The following is a 26,141-nucleotide window of genomic DNA, read 5'->3' as shown; positions in this document are numbered from 1 at the left end:
AAGGATTGACTGGGCGCCAATCCTTAACTGTAGCCTCTGTTAACTCGGCAGTGAATGTGTACCTGGTTGTTAAACGATTTGGCGGGTCGTATTCCAGGGAACATAGGATTAAGGACCTGCCCGAAACGCTATGCGTGCTAGTGGCTATACAAGAATCTCAGAACTATATATATATATATATATATATATATATATATATATATATATATATATATATACAAATGGAAGGGAGTACCACCTCTAGCTGGAAGAAGGGGGACCCATAGCCTCGGAGGAAACCACGCATAACGCATTAGAGGGAATGTTTAATATATATATATATATATATATATATATATATATATATATATATATATATATATATATATATATATATATATTAATAATAATAATAATAAGTTATTATTATTAATTCCTTGAAATTTTTTTGCAAATCTCTAATGGCCATTAATTTTGCATATTTTAATTGGTAGTAACAGTAAAAATATTATTTTCTGACGCAGTTTTAACTAATTCGAAAATAGGATATTGAGTTTCACGTTCTGAGACGCTAATCACCACCACCAACGTAAAGGCTTCACCTGCCGGAAGCCTTAATTATAAAGGTTTCACAGAACGAATTGTCTGGTTTTGATGACTTGTGAGATGTGGGTTTGGTCTCATTGGTCTCATTTGGTTTTGGCTTCACCCCGACGGTGAAGCTTCACAGTTTAGTGTTCCCATGGATGTGCAGTGAACGTGGCACTGTTCACCTCGTTTGTCGTGCTTGATACTTCTTTGTTTTATCTACAGAAAATTATTAACATTACACATGACGCTAATGTGGGCAAAATCACCGTTGGCTTGAAAGTGAATTGCGCAAATTGCACGGCGCCAAAGGCACCCTTTGGGGGCCCGATAAGGTGGTCGATGCTCCTCTAATATACCCCTCATATATTGACTCCGTAAACACTTTTATATTATTGGACGACGAAAATGGGCACAAAATTAATGGTAGACAACCTCCGTGTCCCATAAATATCGAAACTGGATCAAAGAGGAACCAGGTTCGATATTTAACATAGAGGACGATGGTGGAGGAAACTCCAAGTTCATCACGACAGTGTTGTCCGTAACACAGCTACTCCAAGCATGTGCTCAAGAGCCACTTTTCCTGAGCCCTGGTGGTCCAATATATAAACAAATATATGGCCCCCCAAAAACCCCCCTTTGGTGTCCTGGGGCCAGATTCACGAAGCAGTTACGCAACTACTTACGAACGTGTACATCTTTCCTCAATCTTTGACGGCTTTGTTTACATTTATTAAACAGTTTACAGGCAGGAAAACTTGCCAATCAACTGTTGTTATTGTTATAAACAGCCTCCTGGTGCTTCGGAGCTCATTAACTGTTTAATAATTGTAAACAAAGCCGCCAAAGATTGAGAAAATATGGACAGGGGCCAGATTCACGAAGCGGTTACGCAAGCACTTACGAACGTGTACATCTTTCCTCAATCTTTGACGGCTTTGGTTACATTTATTAAACAGTTTACAGGTAGGAAAACTTGCCAATCAACGGTTGTTATTGTTATAAACAGCCTCCTGGTGCTTCGGAGCTCATTAACTGTTTAATAATTGTAAACAAAGCCGGCTAAGATTGAGAAAAGATGGACAGGTTCGTAAGTGCTTGCGTAACTGCTTCGTGAATCTGGCCCCTGTTTTGCTACTTTTTACTTGGGTTCTGTTGAACAGAAAGTCCCTGTTGACATGGACAACGTCGTTGAACGACATGGACATAAAACCTGACAGTGTAATAATAAACTTAATACCAGCCAAGGACTTTTCAAGATAGATTCCTTCCTTGCAAGCAAAATTCCTTGCATATTTAACCTCTATAGTCTCTTGGCTAGTTTTAAATTTTCTGCACTCCATTACTTAGGCTATTGCATGTGTTGGTTCCTTATGTTGTCATTTCTCTTAAGGGCAATGACTGCTTCATGTCTAGCAATCTTTCCCTCTGACTTACAACACATTAGACCATAGTTACCCTATTGGTCTGCCGACGTAAAGTCACAGACACGTCGGTGGAGATTGAAAAGGCAAGTTGCAGGGTAACACCAATACTTAGAGCCCAAGGGTCCAGGCGGGTACCCAGCGACGACTAACTGAAAGCCAACAGGAAGTCCCCAGCATGAGGAGCTTATACAGCGTAGAAGCGTATTGTATCCTTCCCATAAGCTTCCTCCAACATTGCCGAGGCAATGTTCTCCACTGTGGGGTTATCTCATTTGGTCTGTCTGCAGTTATTTGGAGAAGTTGATCGTGGCGAAGAGCCTGCACGAGTGTCCCATTGGCTGGATCCTTAAGTGAATTTGGGATCATGAATCCCAATGGAGTCTCTTAAAGATTCTGGCGGGAACTCGCAGCACTGATAAAGGGAAAGAATGCAGGTAATGCTATCTGTGTTGTCTTGTGCGTGCCTATACTGCTGAGTATATATATATATATATATATATATATATATATATATATATATATATATATATATATATATATATATATATATATATATATATATATATATATATATATATGTCAAACACAATAACTGTTAGATAATAACATCTCATTCACTTGGACTCTTCGTGCTTCATGCAGGTCGGCGTTCAATCCCCGACCGTCCAAGTGATTGGGCACCATTCCTTCCACCCACCGTCCCATCCCAAATCCTTAGCCTTGAACAGCAGACCACATAAGCAGCAGGTTTTGATGCACCAACTTAAAGTAATCCCAGCCGTTTTGTGTTTGTTTTGCAAGGGGAAAATTCAGTGAATTGGGGAAGAGAGTGAATGTTGCTCCTGGCTGAGAGTAAGGCACTAGGATGAGGTTCCACCGAACAAGGAGCTGGGATACGAGGACGAGGAGCTGGGATATGGGGACAAGGAGCTGGGATATGGGGACAAGGAGCTGGGATATGAGGACAAGGAGCTGGGATATGAGGACAAGGAGCTGGGATATGAGGACAAGGAGCTGGGATATGGGGACAAGGAGCTGGGATATGAGGACAAGGAGCTGGGGTATGGGGACAAGGAGCTGGGGTATGAGGACAAGGAGCTGGGGTATGAGGACAAGGAGCTGGGGTATGGGGACAAGAAGCTGAGATATAAGGACAAGGAGCTGGGATATAAGGACAAGGACCTGAGATATAAGGACAAGGAACTGAGATATAAGGACAAGGAGCTGGGAATATAAGGACAAGGAGCTTGGATATAAGAACAAGGAACTGAGATATAAGGACAAGGACCTGAGATATAAGGACAAGGAGCTAGGATATTGGGATAAAGTGAATAAATGATTCCCAACAACTTCGACAATCGTTGAACACCAACCCTGAAAGAAGCAAAGCCGTCGTGGGCACCTACCTCTAGAACCGACACATTATCTGTACTAATGCCTACACCACCACACGGAGATGAGAAATGAGGTAACGATAGTGATTCAATTACAAAGATGAAGAAAAGGCTCTTTCAGTTGCTTTTAACTCATTAGTTGGAAAAACTGGAAGGAACCAATGAACCAATGTGGCTTCCTCTCCATTCATTACAACTTCTCATATTATTTTTTGGGTTATAAAGGGTGTTCATGAAGTTATTAAATATAGTGCTAATAGAAACACTAATTATATAAAGTCAATAGCTCAATTTACGTGTTACGGTCCATTTTTGTTGGTTTTAATATTTACTCAACAAAGCAAATACTAATTCGAAATTATAATTAAAAACAAAGCAGTTCAGAAGACTTATACAAACACTGTAGAGTTAAAAAAAGGGTTCATATTACTCATTATACACGTTATAAAAACATAATATATTATATAATAATTAACACCAAATGTTATTCTGAGCACCTTAATTAAACAGAAATAATTATCAAACAAGATTACTCAAAGTAAACACCAAAAACTCATATCAAGGTGGACTAAAATATAAAGTTTATAAACTATAAACTGATTGGTTTCAAAGATGAATATTTTAAAAAATAAAGTTTGCTTCTCAGAAGCTGCTGGTGTTTTCGAACTTCTTGGATGCTGGACAGAAATTAAAGATGCAATGGATATTTTCCCTCTTGATCGCTACACTGAGACGGTGGGATAGTAAAGTGGCTGCTCTTGGATCTTTTGCTGTTTCAGTGAGCCTGGAACCCAGATCCCTGAGTTCCAGGATCTGCCATTTTCTCCCGGTCTTGAACCAAGAATTTCAGATCCCTTAAGAAGAATGTTGTACCTGTCGTCTCTCTCCCTATACTTATTTGATCAGCAGGCGATGAGTCACAATAATAAAGAAGGTGAAGCGACGACGACGTCCCTTCAATAGAGAATCAAATCGATTGAGAATCGACTTGAGAATGGTCCAGGACGGACCAAAACGTCGTCGTCCCTTCACCTTCTAGTGTGTGGTCTGGTCAACTTATTTGATCTGACTGTCCCTGTGTGCAGCCATCCTGGCAGGTATTCATTATATCCATACATAAACAGCCTTTATGGTAGTAACTCAAAATCATTTATGTAAACATTGTAACCCAAACCACACGTGTGAAATGGAAAGTAAGTGGCTCAGTTAGGACCCGTCCTGGACACATAAGAGTTTTCAGCTTCTATATTGTAACATATTCCCTACTTGAAAATTCCAAGTGCTCTGACTGAGACGGGAACCTCCACTCACTGAGTGCTCTACCACTGTACCACAAAGCTGAGTGCTCTACCACTGTACCACAAAGCTGAGTGCTCTACCACTGTACCACCACACCACAAACAGCACAAGACAGTATTTTTCAACTGATACAACCCTCCGCCTCCCCCACCACCCCTGCCCGAGTTAATTCATATTAAGTTGTCAACTATTTCACCTCCTCCAGGTGTGGGCCGGGGAACGCAAAATGATAACACAGATGATACACTTGAATGATCCTCAAACTGTATTGTTAAATACTTGAAAACACTGAAGTATTTAACAATATAGCCTGGAGTGTAACTTAGCTCGAGAAATATAACAGCAGCCAATAATCAAATGCTAATAAACACAAGAGGTATTATACAAGTATAATGTATATGCAAATTATACAAACAAAATATTATATCCAGACATATTTCAGATTTATACGAAGGATTCAGCAATAGACGAGGTTCAGTGACTGAATAGGTTCAGTCACTGAAAAGGTTCAGTCACAGAAAAGGTTCAGTCACTGAATAGGTTCAGTCACTGAAAAGGTTCAGTCACTGAAAAGGTTCAGTCACTGAAAAGGTTAAGTCAGAACTTCCTAACTGATGAGGCGTTGCTTCGCTGCCTAACGACTCTCAATTTATATATGAACGTATTAATGTTATAAAACATGCAATTCTACGCTCTAAAACAACCAATAACTTTTCCTGAATTGACAACCAGAGCCTCTCTGACAGTTACCAGACGAGATCTCTCTTGTCGAGACCAACCTCTGTATTTTAATGATGATATAAAGGTGATATAGCAGCTTCTATGTTGATTATGTCCCTAGTAGCGTTTGCTGTAGGATATGATAGGATATGTAGGATGTAGGATATGTAGAATATGTAGGATGGATACTTGTAGCTAGGATGAGATTAAATGATGGTGGAAACGTGGTGGGCCTCTTTGAACATAAGCTCGCTCTCCCTACTCTCTATATGAGTTCTTGTGGGTGAATTCTATGTCAGATTATAGATTAGGAACTCCCTGAGTACCTTGGGAGCCACCACTAGTGATTCGAATAAGTAGATTGTGAGGTAATGTCTGTTAAATTTGTTCTCAAACACCACAAGCGTGAGCACCGCTTCGATGTCAACAAACTTCCCTCCCGTCCTGGGGCCAGATTCACGAAAGCACTTACGCAAGTACTTACGAACGTGTACATCATTCCTCAATCTTTGACGGCTTTGGTTATATTTATTAAACACTTTACAAGCATGAAAACTTGCCATTCAACTGTTGTTATTGTTATAAACAGCCTCCTGGTGCTTCGGAGCTCATTAACTGTTTAATAATTGGAAACAAAGCCTCCAAAGACTGAGAAAAGATGTACAGGTTCGTAAGTGCTTGCGTAACTGCTTCGTGAATCTGGCCCCTGGTCGCTTCTGCCCCACTGGCGGCGGCGTCGGCCCGCTCTCCTCTACAGTGAAGGTGCCCCACAATGATTATAGATTGCATATTTTCCTTGCCTAGACGGATTATTGTGATAAAGTCAGATTATAAGATAATTTCATAGTGGATTTAAAGATTCTTGATAGTATTTAATAGTACAATTTGTCCTTTATTATTTTGAAAATACATCACTGGAAGCTATAATTTTTGTTCCAATAATTATTTTATTATTATTAGCGTACTTCTAGAAGCTTCCAGATTCTTGATCTTACATGAACAATGTCACACGGCCTATTGAGCCCAATAGAGCACGTAGCCCAAATGGTCATGTAGGATACTGATGATTCTTAAATCATCAGTAGAGATATGATTCTGATGTAAATGATAGATATGATATGGAAATATTACATTATTTAGTTAATAATATTGATATAGTGGGTGGAATTTTCAACACCCACCATGTGCTAAAACTAACGACCTGAAAGCCATTACAAGAAATCTGAAGGTGGAGATGAGGACACACAATCCAATTTTGTTGACTAGACCACACACTAGAAGTTAAAGGGACGACGACGTTTCGGTCCGTCCTGGACCATTCTCAAGTCGATTGTGATGAGGAGGTAGAGACAGGTAATAAATAGGCAAGAGAGAGCTGAGGCGGAAAGTAAGGTATATACTTCAGCCACGTTATTTTGACTCATCGCCTGCATATGCAATCCAATTTTCCCAATTTTCTTGGCACACACTCTTGTTTAAAAGTAATGCTCTCATACACGTATCTCGCTATTGCGATTATGTGTTTTTATGTATAGTTGATAGTGCTTTCAGAGTAATACATATTTAAGCAACAGTATTGTGTGAATGTTTTCACAGCCGCTCATAAAAAAAAAAAAAATTACACACACAGAAAAAACACATCCAATTCGTCCAGCTGCCACTGACGCGACAGTAATGGCATTTATGTGGTCGGTGAGACTATGGTAATAGAAATTTTCTTTGGGATTTAGGGACAGTAATGTTTTTGAAAGCACGTTGAAAGCATTTCTGAGTGCTTTGAAGTCTGCGACTAAAACTCTGCCACAGTATTTTTTATTACGCAAGAATATTAGACTTGTTTTTGCTAAGGCTAATCGTAGATTACGTACTTATTTACTTAACACTTATTATATTAAAGGATTTTGTATATATATATATATATATATATATATATATATATATATATATATATATATATATATATATATATATATATATATATATATATGTCGTACCTAGTAGCCAGAACTGCACTTCTCAGCCTACTATTCAAGGCCCGATTTGCCTAATAAGCCAAGTTTTCATGAATTAATTGTTTTTTCGTCTACCTAACCTACCTAACCTAACCTAACCTAGCTTTTTTCGGCTACCTAACCTAACCTAACCTATAAATATAGGTTAGGTTAGGTTAGGTAGGGTAGGTTAGGTTCGGTCATATATCTACGTTAATTTTAACTCCAATAAAAAAAAATTGAGCTCATACATAGAGAAAAGGGTAGCTTTATCATTTCATAAGAAAAAAATTATACTAAATATATTAATTCAGGAAAACTTGGCTTATTAGGCAAATCGGGCCTTGAATAGTAGGCTGAGAAGTGAGTTCTGGCTACTAGGTACGACATATATATATATATATATATATATATATATATATATATATATATATATATATATATATATATATATATATATATATATATATATATATATATGCGAACAAGCCTGAATGGTCCCCAGGACAATATGCAACTGAAAACTCACACCCCAGAAGTGACTCGAACCCATACTCCCAGAAGCAACGCAACTGGTATGTACAAGACGCCTTAATCCACTTGACCATCACGACCGGACAATGAGGTGATAGCCGAGGCTATTTGAACCACCCCACCGCCGGCACTCGGATAGTAATCTTGGGCATAGCATTTTACCAAATCACCTCATTCTTTGGGGCACACGTGAGGAACACAAATGCGAACAAGCCTGAATGGTCCCCAGGACAAGTTATATATATATATATATATATATATATATATATATATATATATATATATATATATATATATATATATATAATATTTATATATGTGTGTGTATGTAATATATATATATTTTGGATAAAAGGTTTAGATAAAAGTGCCTTTAAAGATTTAATAAATGATTTACCACATTGGGAATCCTCTGAATTAGCCCAATTAGTTTTTTATTAATTAAATGACACAATTTTCAGACACGTCGTATTAGACAGGACCCGTGTTTATGGTCCGCCACAACCCAATATATATTGTATTTACATGCACGAAATCACATGTTTTTTTCCCCGCTATGAAACATAACAATTTTTGTTTTTCCACAAAATATATCTGTGAAAAAACGTTGCAAATATGATTTGTGTATTTGCGGCTCACTACAGTGTTGTGGATCAAAATATTGCATTCACTTGGATTAATGGAGCCTTGCATTGCATGCCATTCATGCAGTAACCCATACAACAGTGTATGTAACTGATAATGAGCACTTAAGTGAACCACATTAACACATGCTAAGTAGTTAAAAATGGCACTTAAACACACACACAAATTCAAGTTAACATAGTCTTGTTTTTTTTCAATTTCTATCTCTGAAATGAACTTTATTACTAATAAAAATGTTTCAAACGTTGTAGAACTGCTGTCTAAAGCATATGAAGTTGTAAAATGAATAGCGGACAAATGATATCGTGTATAGATATAATTGACCGATATCACCCTATTACAACCACAATCAGCTCTACACTGGCAGCGTGGTTATTTTCTCGGGATTGCCAATTTGGGGTTAAATATCCTGTCACTGAGACTGGCTCCTTGACGTGACCGAAGAGTGTGTTTACTGAGGAATATTGCAAGTCTCAGCCATCACTGAGACATATGCAAGTCTCAGTCATGACTGAGACATATGCAAGTCTCAGTCATGACGTGAAAGAATTGCACATGTCTCAGTCATGACTGAGACATGTGCAATTCGTTCACATTATATTTTTTTTGTATTTTTTTTAATCTCAGAGGATTTTAAAATGATATTTCAACAGCAAACCCTAATTCCAAAATGCAAAATGAAAGTGATGATACCTCATCTTGTCAGTCACATCTGCCTCCGCCTACTGCATAAAATTAATCACTTGACCCACCTACATAATATAAAAATAATGACCTTTTTCGCCTGATATATATAACTATTCGCCTGTTTCCAAGCCTGCTGAACACAACTGATCATTCGTCTACCAAACAAATACCTAACAAATAACAAATACTTGCCCCTAGTTCACAATCGACTTGAGAATGGTCCAGGACGAACCGAAACGTCGTCGTCCCTTCAACTTCTAGTGTGTGGTCTGGTCAACATACTTCAGCCACGTTATTGTGACTCATCGCCTGCAAATACTTGCCCCTTTGCCATTTCTATCAAGTTGAGTGATTCTCCTTTACAATCAGCATTCTTAATGCCTCACCCCAATCACCATCTCCATTTATCCTGGCGGCAACACCCAATCTTCTCCTGCTCCAAACACCACCTTCTCCAGGAGGTAGTCTGCTATCGTCAGGGTCAGGTAAAGTGTGAGGTAGCTAACTTCACCAGCCGAGCCGACGACCCGCCCAGGTGGTTCGACCCGGGGGGCTGTAACTGCCGGCTCTGCAAGGCGTGACTGGCCGCTACTCCGGTGGAATGAAAGCCGAAAATATTTGGGTAAAGTAGGGGAGGTGGCTCGTGGGTAGGAGTCCTGTGTAATGTGGGAGGTGGGGAGGGTTAGTGGGGCAAGAGAGAGCAGTGTGGGAGGTTGGGAAGGAGGAGGAAAAGGTGAATAGGTTGGGGATGGCTTGGAGGAGGCGAGATTGTGGAAAAGATGATGATGATTGATGTGGGAAAGGAGGAGAGGCAGCGTGTGAATGCATGGAGCGAGGATGAGAGGTGGTTGGGTGAGTAAGTGTGGGGTAGGGAGGGGTAAGGGAAGGGAAGAAGATGGTTGAGGTGTCAGAGGGAAGGGTAGTGAAGGGAAGGTGATGGTTGGGGTGTCAAAGGGAAGGGTAGTGAAGGGAAGGGAATGATTGTGGTGTCATAGGGAAGGGTAGTGAAGGGAAGGGAATGATTGTGGTGTCATAGGAAACGGGTACAAACTGTTTTCTCTTAGGGTAAAACTTCCAGGTCTTCTCTATTGACAAATGACAAAGAAATATTATTCAAAATATTAGAAGTATCGTCCTTGACATTTATCAGTTATCCAAAACTTCCTTCCACCTGCCCAGTCTTCACAAAGCTTTTGTCACAAACAATTTGTCACATACAACTGGAAAAAAATTCCATGATTTAACATCTGCAGTTACCTAAGCTTCAAAACCGTTGTTTGCATTCATAATTTATTGTCGCACATTTGTATTAATTTAACGTAGAAATTTCATGAAAGATTTTACACCTTTATTTTTGCTATATAATTCTTCCTCCTGATCAACAAATATCGTATTTATCTGACGATCTATTTAAAAGCATTGTTTTCAGATCAAAATATCATTCATGGAATAGTTTACCCTGTCCTAGTGTCATAATACTTATATATCAACTATAATCTACACCCTTGGTAGGTAGGCCTACCAATCTCACATCTACATACGAAATGTCACTTTCCATGTCTTAATCAGTGCCTCAGGCAGTAGGCCTACTGTAGGGTTCCTCACCTGAATATATCCACCAGGGGAATTTGTATGCACTCCTGAAATTTATATAAAAAACTATTCTTTTGATTAAATGGCAAGAAGCTATTTCCTAAGTTTCCATAAGTCTGAGAAAATGATGAGAGGGACGAAGGGAGTTGAAAAGACTCTTTGAAGATAATTTTGGCAGCAAAAGAAAAAGTTTTTGGTTTCATGATGACTTCTGAGACTGGGACTGAGATTTATTGAGACTGCATCAGCTTAATGCATGCAATCATTATCTTGGCCCATAGAGAGTGGTGTTAAGCTACACAGAGGAGAATATTGTGTTGAAAAACGTTGAAGTTTGGAATAGAAGTATTCGAGAGAAAGATGAATAGTAAATGGTTTCTGCCAAGTGGATGAGTAAGTTAGTGTGGATGATCTTCCTCTCTATCTGTCTCTCTCTCTCTCTCTCTCTCTCTCTCTCTCTCTCTCTCTCTCTCTCTCTCTCTCTCTCTCTCTCTCTCTCTCTCTCTCTCTCTGTCTCTGTCTCTCTCTCTCTGTCTCTCTGTCTCTCTCTCTGTCTCTCTGTCTCTCTGTCTCTCTGTCTCTCTGTCTCTCTGTCTCTCTGTCTCTCTGTCTCTCTCTGTCTCTCTCTCTCTCTCTCTGTCTCTCTCTGTCTCTCTCTGTCTCTCTGTCTCTCTCTCTCTCTCTCTCTGTCTCTCTGTCTCTCTCTCTCTCTGTCTCTCTCTGTCTCTCTCTCTGTCTCTCTCTCTGTCTCTCTCTCTGTCTCTCTCTCTCTCTCTCTCTCTGTCTCTCTCTGTCTCTCTGTCTCTCTGTCTCTCTGTCTCTCTCTCTCTCTCTCTCTGTCTCTCTCTCTCTCTGTCTCTCTCTCTGTCTCTCTCTGTCTCTCTCTCTGTCTCTCTCTCTGTCTCTCTCTCTGTCTCTCTCTCTGTCTCTCTCTCTCTGTCTCTCTCTCTGTCTCTCTCTGTCTCTCTCTGTCTCTCTCTGTCTCTCTCTGTCTCTCTGTCTCTGTCTCTGTCTCTCTCTCTCTCTCTCTCTCTCTCTCTCTCTCTCTCTCTCTCTCTCTCTCTCTCTCTCTCTCTCTCTCTCTCTCTCTCTCTCTCTCTCTCTCTCTCTCTCTGTCTCTCTGTCTCTCTGTCTCTCTCTCTCTCTCTCTCTCTCTCTCTCTCTCTCTCTGTCTCTCTCTCTCTCTGTCTCTCTCTCTCTCTCTCTCTGTCTCTCCCTCCCTCTCTCTCTCCTTACTCCTGCCTACACCACATCCCGGCCTGGCCAGCGCCATTTCCTCCACACACCCTCGCCGTCTCGGCTACCCTTGGCAAACTGGCAATAAGCTGGGTAAACTCGACTCCCTCGACAGGGGTTGGAACCCACTTGACTCTGATGAGAGGCAGAAAAAAAAAATATTTCACACTTTTCCTGCCTCGTGGTAGTGAGGATGTGGTGTTGATTTCCGACATTTTGGAATTTGTGAGATAAAAAATATATATATATTTTGTTACGTAGGAAGGAATTTATGGCGGACTTGCCGAAGGAAGTTAAAGATTAAATGTTGCTTATTTATATTCATGAGGGAGGCATAAGTTGTCAGCCATTCGTAACTCAGGAGTGGGTGGGGATAGGGAGGTGGGTGAGTGGGTGTGGACACAGGGAGGTGGGTGAGTGGGTGTGGACACAGGGAGGTGGGTGAGTGGGTGTGGACACAGGGAGGTGGGTGAGTGGGTGTGGGACACAGGGAGGTGGGTGAGTGGGTGTGGGCACAGGGAGGTGGGTGAGTGGGTGTGGACACAGGGAGGTGGGTGAGTGGGTGTGGGCACAGGGAGGTGGGTGAGTGGGTGTGGACACAGGGAGGTGGGTGAGTGGGTGTGGACACAGGGAGGTGGGTGAGTGGGTGGGGACACAGGGAGGTGGGTGAGTGGGTGTGGACACAGGGAGGTGGGTGAGTGGGTGGGGACACAGGGAGGTGGGTGAGTGGGTGGGGACACAGGGAGGTGGTGGGTGTGGACACAGGGAGGTGGGTGTGGGACACAGGGAGGTGGGTGAGTGGGGACACAGGGAGGTGGGTGAGTGGGTGTGGACACAGGGAGGTGGGTGAGTGGGTGGGGACACAGGGAGGTGGGTGAGTGGGTGTGGACACAGGGAGGTGGGTGAGTGGGTGTGGACACAGGCAGATGGATGAGTAGGTGGACACAGGGCTTTCCTAATGAGGAACAGTAATGGACCCAAGACCCAACCTTGCAGAAACCTACTTACAACCTTTCTCCTGCACTCCTGCATGACTCCTCCTCCTCCTCTCTCATTGTGACCATGTGTTATCTTAGTTAACTAAGCTTATCATTAAGCTTATCTTGCATGAAGAACAGTATCAGATAACTCTAGCCACTCTAGGAAGCAGCAGTCTACCCAACCTTTTTCCAGTCGCTATTTTGGCGACTTTGCTATAAAACACTTTAATGTTTGTCAGACGAAACTGTGTCTCTCTCTGCCTCCAGGTTGTCCTTCTGTCGCGAAGGTGAGTTTCTCCAAGCGCTCCGTCACACTCTTTCTGAATACCTTTCCCAATACTCTTCTCGTGAAGTAAGGAAGAAAAGGAACTATCAGTGGGGAAAGCGCCAAGCCATTATGAGTAAGTTTGTGTGGATGATCTTCCTCTCTCTCTCTCTCTCTCTCTCTCTCTCTCTCTCTCTCTCTCTCTCTCTCTCTCTCTCTCTCTCTCTCTCTCTCTCTCTCACGTTATAGCACTGGGAAGGGGTCAGGATAAGAATTAGGGATGGGACGGGGGAGAAAGAATGGTGTCCAACCATTTGGTAGACGGTCGGGGATTGAACGCCGACCTGCATGAAGCCAGACTGTCGCTCTACCGTCCAGCCCAAGTGGTTGAAAGTATGTTATGAACATTGGTCTATAATTGAATGCGTTGTGCCTGTCTATTGTTTTTAATACTGGGACAGTTTCTCTTATTCAAGTTTAACGTGAGGTCCTCAGTCTTGACAGTTTAACGTGAGGTCCTCAGTCTTTACAGTTTAACGTGAGGTCCTCAGTCTTTACAGTTTAACGTGAGGTCCTCAGTCTTGACAGTTTAACGTGAGGTCCTCAGTCTTTACAGTTTAACGTGAGGTCCTCAGTCTTGACAATTTAACGTGAGATCCCCAGTCTTGAGAGTTTAACGTGAGGTCCTCAGTCTTGAGAGTTTAACGTGAGGTCCTCAGTCTTGACAGTTTAACGTGAGGTCCTCAGTCTTGACAATTTAACGTGAGATCCCCAGTCTTGAGAGTTTAACGTGAGGTCCCCAGTCTTGACAGTTTAACGTGAGGTCCCCAGTCTTGACAGATTAACGTGAGGTCCTCAGTCTTGACAGATTAACGTTTGTCCCCAGTCTTGACAGTTTAACGTGTGGTCCTCAGTCTTGACAGTTTAACGTGAGGTCCTCAGTCTTGACAGATTAACGTGAGGTCCTCAGTCTTGACAATTTAACGTGAGGTCCTCAATCTTGACAGTTTAACGTGTGGTCCTCAGTCTTGACAGTTTAACGTGAGGTCCTCAGTCTTGACAGATTAACGTGAGGTCCCCAGTCTTGACAGTTTAACGTGAGGTCCCCAGTCTTGACAGTTTAACGTGAGGTCCCCAGTCTTGACAGTTTAACGTGTGGTCCCCAGTCTTGAGAGTTTAACGTGAGGTCCCCAGTCTTGACAGTTTAACGTGAGGTCCCCAGTCTTGACAGTTTAACGTGTGGTCCCCAGTCTTGACAGTTTAACGTGAGGTCCCCAGTCTTGAGAGATTAACAAAATATTAATCATCTTAACCTAGCAACTTTGTTGTTTAAACAGGGCATAGTTGTTCTGGCTGCCCCAAAACCATTCTTAAGTGGAAAAGAACTATTCTTTGAGATAGTAATTTCTGCATGCTTGTTTGAATAGGTGCTCTGATAGGCTGGTTCGGTCAAATACTTTACGGTGATCTCTATTGTGTGTTTATCTGGTATCCTTGCATAATTTATTTTCTGATTTTCTTTGTCCTCTCCTTTGATATATTCTGGCTAACGGATATATCGTAATAAGGTTCCCTGGCCCTCAATGTTTTTTATCTTTTCTCTCATTACACGTCTCTGAAGCATTATACTCAAGATCGCCTTTAATGGTCGATTTTTTTAAATCAGAAACATGCCGAGCTTACCGTGATGTTAAAATTTTTTCTGGCTGCTTCTCTAACTTATGTTTTGGTAAGATATTTCGTCAATCTCTTTCTGGTCCTCGTCACTTCTTCGTTATGTGTTTTCTTCAGCCTTTGCAACACACCACTGGAGGAGGCCTCGCTGCAACACACCACTGGAGGAGGCCTCTCTGCAACACACCACTGGAGGAAGCCCTCCCTGCAACACACCACTGGAGGAGGAAGCCTCCCTGCACCACACCACTGGAGGAGGAAGCCTCCCTGCACCACACCACTGGAGGAAGCCCTCCCTGCACAACACCACTGGAGGAGGAGGCCTCTCTGCAACACACCACTGGAGGAAGACATGCTATGCAACACTAATAAGAGATAAACGACGCCCTCTGGAGCGTGTAGTCATCCGGTGATAAAGTTGTGATGGTCGGGCGTTGCTGGGGAGTGTGTGTGTGTGCCGCGCCGCCTCCATCATCATCTTCCCCCCCCCCTCCCCTCACCATCACCATCACCTTCTTCATCACCATCATGACTCTCGCTGCTACACTCACCATTAATGTCACTATTCCCCGTTATCTTCAGAACTGACGCCCAGTGTTGCCAGCACAGAGATGCCGTAGCCCGTCTGGCCCACGTCTCAACCCCATAATTTGATGTGGGTTCGCCTACGAAACAAGGTCCGAAACAAGGTCCGAAACAGGGTTCGAAACAAGGTCCGAAACAAGGTCCGAAACAAGGTCCGAAACAGGGTTCGCCTACGAAACAAGGTTCGAAACAAGATCCGAAACAAGGTCCGAAACAAGGTCCGAAACAAGGTCCGAAACAGGGTTCGAAACAAGGTCCGAAACAAGGTCCAAAACAGGGTACAAAACAAGGTCCGAAACGAGGTCTGAAACATGGTACGAAACGAGGTACGAAGCAAGGTCCGAAACAAGGTTAGAAACAAGGTCCGAAACATGGTACGAAACAAGGTTCGGAACAAGGTCCGAAACAGGGTCCGAAACAAGGTTCGAAACAAGGTACGAAACATGGTACGAAACAAGGTTCGGAACAAGGTCCGAAACAGGGTCCGAAACAAGGTTCGAAACAAGGTACGAAACATGGTACGAAACATGGTACGAAACAAGGTACGTAATTAGGTCCAAAACAAGGTACGAAACAAGGTCCGAAACAAGGTCCGAAACAAGGTACGAAATAAGGTACGAAACAAGGTACGAAACAAGGTCCGAAACAAGGTCAGAAACAAGGTACGAAACAAGGTACGAAACAAGGTACGTCCTCACACGCCGGGGTCCAGGGTTCGAGTCTCCAAGAGCCCAAGAGAATGTCATTTTTATTTCCACGGAAGTGTGGATGATAATTTAAACCTAACCAATTTGCATCCCTTGATTCGTGTTTGATTTGATTCAGAGACGCAGAGGTTTGTCAAGTTGAAAGTTGCAACTAACAAGATAAGACAATTTTCAGTTGTTGGGACCCACACATGGGTTATATTGACGAATCATTCTGCTCCTGGGATTTAATAAATAGAATTAGAGCATTTTTTTCCGGTGGCTGGGGCGGGGACTGAATAAAATGGGTAGTTTATTATCAGGTAATAGGAACAAGTTCATTTTCAGCCTCTCAGTAGGTGGAAAATTTGTTTTCGAAATAGATGTAAAATCTTGTCGAGAAAATATATTGTAACTCTAGATATGACTTGTTATAATGAAGGCGTCCCGTGAGGAGCAAACCAGACATCAGAAGATGGAAAAACAATGACGTTTCAGTCCGTCATGGATCATTATCACATCGTGCGGGAGTCGTGCTCACACATGACTTGAGAATGGTCCAGGACGGACCGAAACGTCGTCGTCCCTTTACTGTCTAGTGTGTGGTCTGGTCAACATATCTTCAGCCACGTTATTGTGACTCATCGTGTTCGTCAGGGAGCCGTGGAGTTCTGGAGTCTTATGTGGAGTTGTGCCAAGGTTGAGAGTGGGTGGTGAGTGATTGTCGAGACCTCTTTGTGGACACCCACGTCTCGAAGAAGCATTGCAAGACTTATTCAATGCCAAAAAAATCGGGGTGAGAAGCTATTCTCACCCCGATAGCTTGAGCTAATAGCTCAACAGGGCAACCTCCTAAGGTTGCCCTGTTGGGTCAGTTTAAAGTGGTCTCTCCTAACCTACCACCAGAGGACCCAAAACAGAAAACGGGGTAGAACGGCACTTTCCTTAAAGTCAAGACCAAAATCTCGTTAGAAAGAGAATATTTTTGGGGAATATTTTAAAACTCAAGATTTTTTTTCGTGTCTCATTTTTTTTTGTTTTGTCCAGCGAGGGGTGACGAGGGGGGATGGGAGGGGTGACGGGGGAGGGGGACGGTGGCTCATCAATCATTGTCTTGTGGCGTCGTAGTCCCGTGACGACACCAGGGGCGTCTGGGGGACAATGGTTGGTGGATAATATTGTGGAATTTACTAAATGGGGCACTTGGCTGTGCCCCGAGTGTGTGTGTGTGTGTGTGTGTGTCTGTCTGTCTGTCTCTCTCTCTCTCTCTCTCTCTCTCTCTCTCTCTCTCTCTCTCTCTCTCTCTCTCTCTCTCTCTCTCTCTCTCTCTCTCTCTCTCTCTCTCTCTCTCTCTCTCTCTCTCTCTCTCTTCTCACTCTCTTCTCTTCTGCTTTCTCGTGAGAGAAAGCAGAAGAGTAGTGGTTGTAAGAGACGGCAGCAAAATAGTGGTTATAAGAGAAAGCAGAAGAGTAGTGGTGGTGAGAGAAGGCAGTAGAGTAGTGGTGGTGAGAGAAGGCAGCAGAGTAGTGGTGGTGAGAGAAGGCAGTAGAGTAGTGGTGATAAGAGAAGGCAGCAGAGTAGTGGTGATAAGAGAAGGCAGCAGAGTAGTGGTGATAAGAGAAGGCAGCAGAGTAGTGGTGGTGAGCGCTTCGTTAAAATTCACGTACAAGAACATTCCATTCTTCACAACCTTCCCAAATATCATGTGTGTATATGTACTTTACTCTATGTTCATTATCCCTTACAAATTTTAAGGCCAAAGTAATTGAAAACGTCACTATCAGAGGTCTGATGTTTTTGACCGGTGTAAGCGAGCCAATATATCAATATTCTCAACTTGGTGAGTTCAGCTCAGCTCCCAGATGAGCCATCAATCATCCAGCTATCTCACTCTCTATATTATGATGCATTTTTTTTGGCTGGTTCTATCATTCCCTCAGTCCTTTCGCTTGGACGGTAGAGCGACGGTTTCGCTTCATGTAGGTCGGCGTTCAATTCTTCGACCGTCCATAAGGGGATGGGGACCATTGCTTTCCTCTTCTAGTCATATCCCAAATCCTTATCCTGATTCATTTCCAGTGCTATATGGTCGTAATGGCTTGGAGTTTTCCCCTGATAACTCAGTCCCTCCCTTCCCCCTCCTCCTCAGTTAGCATATGTTTTCACATTCTTGTACTTTATTATTTAAAATATATATTTTTACAGTCAAATAATTTACCTTCAGTCTTGTACTTTTATTCATATTTACAAAGTTTTTTTCAATTAGCAGTCAGTAAATATTTGTGTTTGACCCATAGTAACCTTGTTACTTTATTCCCTTTTGTAGAATGGATCTTCATAAGATCCATTCAAGATCAAGACAATCGACTTGAGAATGGTCCAGGACGGACCGAAACGTCGTCGTCCCTTCAACTTCTAGTGTGTGGTCTGGTCAACATGGATCTTCATAATTTCCCTCTATACATTCTTTCAGCTTCCTTAGTTCCACCCTTTGTTTCCAGCAGTGTTCCTAAGTCCTCCATCAATATCTTAAGTCAGATGATATGATTTCCTTCATGTGATCTTGGCGCATATTAAGCACTTCCTTACAGGTCAAAGACTCCCCTGGCTCTCAAAGAGCCGGTATTCACCAAGCGTACATACGACAGCCGTCCCTCTTATCTCCTCCACGGCCGTTGAGTCTGTATGTATTAGAACTTACGAGCTCCAAAGCACTACGAGAGTGTTCGTATTATAATAATCTTGACTTGAAGGCTGAACCTTGTTGGACACTGATCTCGTGAAATGTGTAATTAATCCACACTATTCTGCCATGATCGAGGTAAGGTCATCTCTACTTGGTGAATCCTGGCTCAGGAGTCCTGCCCTAGTCATAGGAGTGGCTTTCTTGCACCATTTTCTATTAACAATAGAAGGAATTACTTATCTTCCCTAGATGGGTGAGGCAAGGTGTTTAAATTCACATTAGCAGTGTAATTGTCTCTTCTTGGGTTGATGGGACTGTTATTGCTTCTCTTGTTGGGTACATGGAACTGTTATTACTTCATCTTGCCTCTTGTTGACCCATTATGTTTATCCCTTACTCCCCTTTCCTCTCCCTGAGTTCCATATCCCTTAATATATATTTTTTAGTATTTCGAGATTTCCTACTTCTTCTCATCCTCTCTAATTCATATTGATTATTCAGCCTCACTTTCTGCTAATTTTGGTTTAATAATAGTCATTAAAAGTAATAGTTGTAATATTTTTATTAATAATGTCTGTGACTTATTTACAATCTTTGATTTTCAGACTCTGTATTCAGGTATTTAGGTCAATGATGGTAATATTAGTGAACCCTCATTAGGGGAGGATGTTGGGGGGAGGGAAGGGTAGTGAACCCACACTAGGGGGAGGATATGATTGGTAACATAAATTCGTAGAATTCTACTCGGCATCCTGTGTGTGTGTGTGTGTGTGTGTGTGTGTGTGTGTGTGTGTGTGTGTGTGTGTGTGTGTGTGTGTGTGTGTGTGTGTGTGTGTGTGTGTGTGTTTGTGTGTGTGTGTGTGTGTGTGAAAATAATCTTAAATTTGTATATATGGTTATTCCACTCCCCTTAACCACACACACCGCCTATTGTACAGATATTTACTTAATAAATACTCACATATTTTAATAGATACATTATTTACTAAAATATTCAATGAATACACATATTAAATTCTGACAATCAATAACACACATATTTTATGCATTTCCCCCAACAATGCACAAAGTCATAAGCACATATTCTTCAATATCATAATAATAATCCATTCATATAGATATATATAAATTATTCAAGTAAAAAAGTAGAGGTTTTTCATATTATTGAGATAGTGAAGAAAGCAGAAAATATTACTACATGACTACTGTCTGGGAATAGCCCTATCTGTGACGTCTTTTCCACAGATGTCACTGAAAGGTCTGTGATCACTGCGACAAGGACTGCAGGCGGATAGGTGCTACATCCCCTGAAATATTTACAACATTTGAGTCTTCTGAACTCAACTGAGCCGTATGACTCTCTAAGGGGTCTATCGCAGAACCCTAAGCATCCTAAGGGTTATTATTTAACTATAGATCACCCTGAGGGGGCTATCATTGAACCACAGAGCACCCTAAGGATTATCGTAGCATCCCAGGTTGTTTTTTAGGGCTATTGTAGAGCCCTAGATAACTCACTCCAAAGGGCTATCATAGAACCCAAGACACGCCGACCACTCAGAGTACCTCCATTGGCAATTCTCTTGAGCCTGAGACCTCAGAGTACCTGTGAACCTGGGACCTCAGAGTACCTGTGAGCCTTGTACCTCAGAAACCTGTGAACCTGGGACTTCAGAGTACCTGTGAGCCTTGTACCTCAGAAACCTGTGAACCTGGGACCTCAAAGTACCTGTGAGTCACCGAATGATTCCTTGACACTTCCCTAGACGTTAGTAAGATCAAAATACCTACGAGGTGTACATCTTCTCCTTCTGCACTCAAAATGAACATCATTTATTTTACTAACTGCTTATCACAGCTCCAGAGCGACCCTATGGGAGGTAATTTTGTATGGTTTTTAAAGTTTAGAGCATTGAGGTATATCTGAAGACTTTAGTCTTAACATAGTGCCCTAGGGGTACCCTTGGGGTGCCCTTGGTCACTTATAAACGTTTCAGATATGACTCAAGTGACTTATGATACAACACTACAATAGAGTCTCGTTTATCCGATTAAACTCTTTAAAGGGTTATTGGTCTCTCAGGCCAACATAAGTCACCGAAGTCCTTCGTAGGAGCCAAACTGTCGTTTCAGCATTGCTAGCCATGGAATGTTCTAAGATTTTACAGGTATAACTGGCAAACTCTCTTACGTATTGTATGCTCCAATATGTAAGAACTTACTTATTGCAGCATGCAATATTACAATACATTTGAACTTTCGTGCATGACCACTTTATTGTGTTATTAAAGGATACGATAAACGCCTCCTGCAGGTGAAGATTGGGTCGGGATTGGGATTCGTTTATTTTATCCTTTGCAAATATTGTGAATACATTTACATTGGAGAGAGTGGAAAAAGTTATTCACAATTGATCGTAGAACATAAATACTTGCTGAGAATTGGGCAGGTATCGGATGTGATATTCTTGCATGCCAACTTTGCTAACTCTTGCAAATGCATTACTTACAACAACGGATTTATTGAACGAAATTTTATAGGATCAGGTCTCGTTAGCCATTGGAGTAACACAGTACCAATCTACGACTTTCCAAGTTAGATTCATTTCTTGCAATCAAAATTTCTTGCAACTTTTGAACTTCTTTAAGGGTTTAGCTTGTTTATGCAACATTGCTTTGTAATATTAAGGCTATGATGAGAATTATTACTTTGTGTTAAATGATGTTTTGTATAATAATTCGTCATTGTTAGATACGTCTATAATGCAGTAATTATATTCTATTATTATTTTTTGTTCCATAATCAATGTTGGAAAGTATTTAAGTTTACTGATACTATTATCCAGCTCCTGTTCTTGATCTCTATGTTCGAGTTGTGGCTGATAACTGATATCTTATATTATCTATTGAGTTATTTGGCTTTATATTTCAACTAGAGTTTCGTATATCATAATTTTATGTTTCCTGCCCTGTACAGCTCCTGCTTTATGTTTCCTGTCCTGTACAGCTCCTGCTTTATGTTTCCTGTCCTGTACAGCTCCTGCTTTATGTTTCCTGTCCTGTACAGCTCCTGCTTTATGTTTCCTGCCCTGTACAGCTCCTGCTTTATGTTTCCTGCCCTGTACAGCTCCTGCTTTATGTTTCCTGTCCTGTACAGCTCCTGCTTTATGTTTCCTGTCCTGTACAGCTCCTGCTTTATGTTTCCTGTCCTGTACAGCTCCTGCTTTATGTTTCCTGTCCTGTACAGCTCCTGCTTTATGTTTCCTGTCCTGTACAGCTCCTGCTTTATGTTTCCTGCCCTGTACAGCTCCTGCTTTATGTTTCCTGCCCTGTACAGCTCCTGCTTTATGTTTCCTGCCCTGTACAGCTCCTGCTTTATGTTTCCTGACCTGTACAGCTCCTGCTTTATGTTTCTTGTCCTGTACAGCTCCTGCTTTATGTTTCCTGTCCTGTACAGCTCCTGCTTTATGTTTCTTGTCCTGTACAGCTCCTGCTTTATGTTTCCTGTCCTGTACAGCTCCTGCTTTATGTTTCCTGCCCTGTACAGCTCCTGCTTTATGTTTCCTGCCCTGTACAGCTCCTGCTTTATGTTTCCTGACCTGTACAGCTCCTGCTTTATGTTTCTTGTCCTGTACAGCTCCTGCTTTATGTTTCCTGTCCTGTACAGCTCCTGCTTTATGTTTCTTGTCCTGTACAGCTCCTGCTTTATGTTTCTTGTCCTGTACAGCTCCTGCTTTATGTTTCCTGTCCTGTACAGCTCCTGCTTTATGTTTCTTGTCCTGTACAGCTCCTGCTTTATGTTTCCTGTCCTGTACAGCTCCTGCTTTATGTTTCCTGCCCTGTACAGCTCCTGCTTTATGTTTCCTGACCTGTACAGCTCCTGCTTTATGTTTCTTGTCCTGTACAGCTCCTGCTTTATGTTTCCTGTCCTGTACAGCTCCTGCTTTATGTTTCTTGTCCTGTACAGCTCCTGCTTTATGTTTCCTGTCCTGTACAGCTCCTGCTTTATGTTTCCTGCCCTGTACAGCTCCTGCTTTATGTTTCCTGCCCTGTACAGCTCCTGCTTTATGTTTCCTGACCTGTACAGCTCCTGCTTTATGTTTCTTGTCCTGTACAGCTCCTGCTTTATGTTTCCTGTCCTGTACAGCTCCTGCTTTATGTTTCCTGTCCTGTACAGCTCCTGCTTTATGTTTCCTGTCCTGTACAGCTCCTGCTTTATGTTTCCTGTCCTGTACAGCTCCTGCTTTATGTTTCCTGCCCTGTACAGCTCCTGCTTTATGTTTCCTGCCCTGTACAGCTCCTGCTTTATGTTTCCTGCCCTGTACAGCTCCTGCTTTATGTTTCCTGACCTGTACAGCTCCTGCTTTATGTTTCTTGTCCTGTACAGCTCCTGCTTTATGTTTCCTGTCCTGTACAGCTCCTGCTTTATGTTTCTTGTCCTGTACAGCTCCTGCTTTATGTTTCCTGTCCTGTACAGCTCCTGCTTTATGTTTCCTGCCCTGTACAGCTCCTGCTTTATGTTTCCTGCCCTGTACAGCTCCTGCTTTATGTTTCCTGACCTGTACAGCTCCTGCTTTATGTTTCTTGTCCTGTACAGCTCCTGCTTTATGTTTCCTGTCCTGTACAGCTCCTGCTTTATGTTTCTTGTCCTGTACAGCTCCTGCTTTATGTTTCCTGTCCTGTACAGCTCCTGCTTTATGTTTCCTGTCCTGTACAGCTCCTGCTTTATGTTTCTTGTCCTGTACAGCTCCTGCTTTATGTTTCCTGTCCTGTACAGCTCCTGCTTTATGTTTCCTGCCCTGTACAGCTCCTGCTTTATGTTTCCTGCCCTGTACAGCTCCTGCTTTATGTTTCCTGACCTGTACAGCTCCTGCTTTATGTTTCTTGTCCTGTACAGCTCCTGCTTTATGTTTCCTGTCCTGTACAGCTCCTGCTTTATGTTTCTGTCCTGTACAGCTCCTGCTTTATGTTTCTTGTCCTGTACAGCTCCTGCTTTATGTTTCCTGCCCTGTACAGCTCCTGCTTTATGTTTCCTGTACAGCTCCTGCTTTATGTTTCTTGTCCTGTACAGCTCCTGCTTTATGTTTCCTGTCCTGTACAGCTCCTGCTTTATGTTTCCTGTACAGCTCCTGCTTTAGGTTTCCTGTCCTGTACAGCTCCTGCTTTATGTTTCCTGTCCTGTACAGCTCCTGCTTTATGTTTCCTGTACAGCTCCTGCTTTATGTTTCCTGTCCTGTACAGCTCCTGCTTTATGTTTCCTGTACAGCTCCTGCTTTATGTTTCCTGTCCTGTACAGCTCCTGCTTTATGTTTCCTGTACAGCTCCTGCTTTATGTTTCCTGTACAGCTCCTGCTTTATGTTTCCTGTCCTGTACAGCTCCTGCTTTATGTTCCCTGTCCTGTACAGCTCCTGCTTTATGTTTCCTGTACAGCTCCTGCTTTATGTTTCCTGTCCTGTACAGCTCCTGCTTTATGTTTCCTGTACAGCTCCTGCTTTATGTTTCCTGTACAGCTCCTGCTTTATGTTTCCTGTCCTGTACAGCTCCTGCTTTATGTTTCCTGTCCTGTACAGCTCCTGCTTTATGTTTCCTGCCCTGTACAGCTCCTGCTTTATGTTCCCTGTCCTGTACAGCTCCTGCTTTATGTTTCCTGTCCTGTACAGCTCCTGCTTTATGTTTCTTGTCCTGTACAGCTCCTGCTTTATGTTTCCTGTCCTGTACAGCTCCTGCTTTATGTTTCTTGTTCTGTACAGCTCCTGCTTTATGTTTCCTGTCCTGTACAGCTCCTGCTTTATGTTTCTTGTCCTGTACAGCTCCTGCTTTATGTTTCCTGTACAGCTCCTGCTTTATGTTTCCTGTACAGCTCCTGCTTTATGTTTCCTGTACAGCTCCTGCTTTATGTTTCCTGTACAGCTCCTGCTTTATGTTTCCTGTACAGCTCCTGCTTTATGTTTCTTGTCCTGTACAGCTCCTGCTTTATGTTTCCTGTACAGCTCCTGCTTTATGTTTCCTGACCTGTACAGCTCCTGCTTTATGTTTCCTGTACAGCTCCTGCTTTATGTTTCCTGTCCAGTACAGCTCCTGCTTTATGTTTCCGGTACAGCTCCTGCTTTATGTTTCCTGACCTGTACAGCTCCTGCTTTATGTTTCCTGTCCTGTACAGCTCCTGCTTTATGTTTCCTGTACAGCTCCTGCTTTATGTTTCCTGACCTGTACAGCTCCTGCTTTATGTTTCCTGCCCTGTACAGCTCCTGCTTTATGTTTCCTGCCCTGTACAGCTCCTGCTTTATGTTTCCTGCCCTGTACAGCTCCTGCTTTATGTTTCCTGTCCTGTACAGCTCCTGCTTTATGTTTCCTGTCCTGTACAGCTCCTGCTTTATGTTTCCTGACCTGTACAGCTCCTGCTTTATGTTTCCTGCCCTGTACAGCTCCTGCTTTATGTTTCCTGTCCTGTACAGCTCCTGCTTTATGTTTCCTGACCTGTACAGCTCCTGCTTTATGTTTCCTGACCTGTACAGCTCCTGCTTTATGTTTCCTGCCCTGTACAGCTCCTGCTTTATGTTTCCTGTCCTGTACAGCTCCTGCTTTATGTTTCCTGACCTGTACAGCTCCTGCTTTATGTTTCCTGACCTGTACAGCTCCTGCTTTATGTTTCCTGACCTGTACAGCTCCTGCTTTATGTTTCCTGCCCTGTACAGCTCCTGCTTTATGTTTCCTGCCCTGTACAGCTCCTGCTTTATGTTTCCTGTCCTGTACAGCTCCTGCTTTATGTTTCCTGTCCTGTACAGCTCCTGCTTTATGTTTCCTGTCCTGTACAGCTCCTGCTTTATGTTTCCTGCCCTGTACAGCTCCTGCTTTATGTTTCCTGTCCTGTACAGCTCCTGCTTTATGTTTCCTGCCCTGTACAGCTCCTGCTTTATGTTTCCTGTCCTGTACAGCTCCTGCTTTATGTTTCCTGTCCTGTACAGCTCCTGCTTTATATCAGCGTATGGAGTGCTTTCTTCTTGCTGCTCATGCAGGCCTGTGCTTGACAGCGGGTTGCTCATGTTGCACAGGATGCTCGTGTGCTTGAGCGCTGTCAAGCCCAGGAGCAACCTGTGCTTGACAGCGGTCAGATAAAGTCCCGCCCAGCCACTTGGGGTGGACGGTATAGAGCGACAGGCTCGCTTCAT

The 26,141-nt window shown here is 42.6% G+C and overlaps 1 protein-coding gene across 1 annotated transcript in view; it reads right to left on the bottom strand.

Moving 5' to 3' along the window:
* The window catches only part of LOC123769058 (eukaryotic translation initiation factor 3 subunit A-like), a 49,259-nt gene extending 23,118 nt beyond the window's left edge, over positions 1-26,141 (bottom strand). The window contains exons 1-2 of the mRNA XM_069309042.1: positions 25,095-26,141; positions 21,947-23,914 (exon numbers count right to left, since the gene is read on the bottom strand). Of these exons, the coding sequence (XP_069165143.1) occupies positions 21,947-23,914; positions 25,095-26,141 (3,015 nt within the window). The remainder of the gene's footprint in view (positions 1-21,946; positions 23,915-25,094) is intronic.

Source organism: Procambarus clarkii, chromosome 64 (genome assembly GCF_040958095.1).
Source record: "Procambarus clarkii isolate CNS0578487 chromosome 64, FALCON_Pclarkii_2.0, whole genome shotgun sequence".
In the NCBI taxonomy this organism is placed as follows: Eukaryota; Metazoa; Arthropoda; class Malacostraca; order Decapoda; family Cambaridae; genus Procambarus; species Procambarus clarkii.
This window is presented reverse-complemented; position numbering and strand designations above follow the sequence as displayed.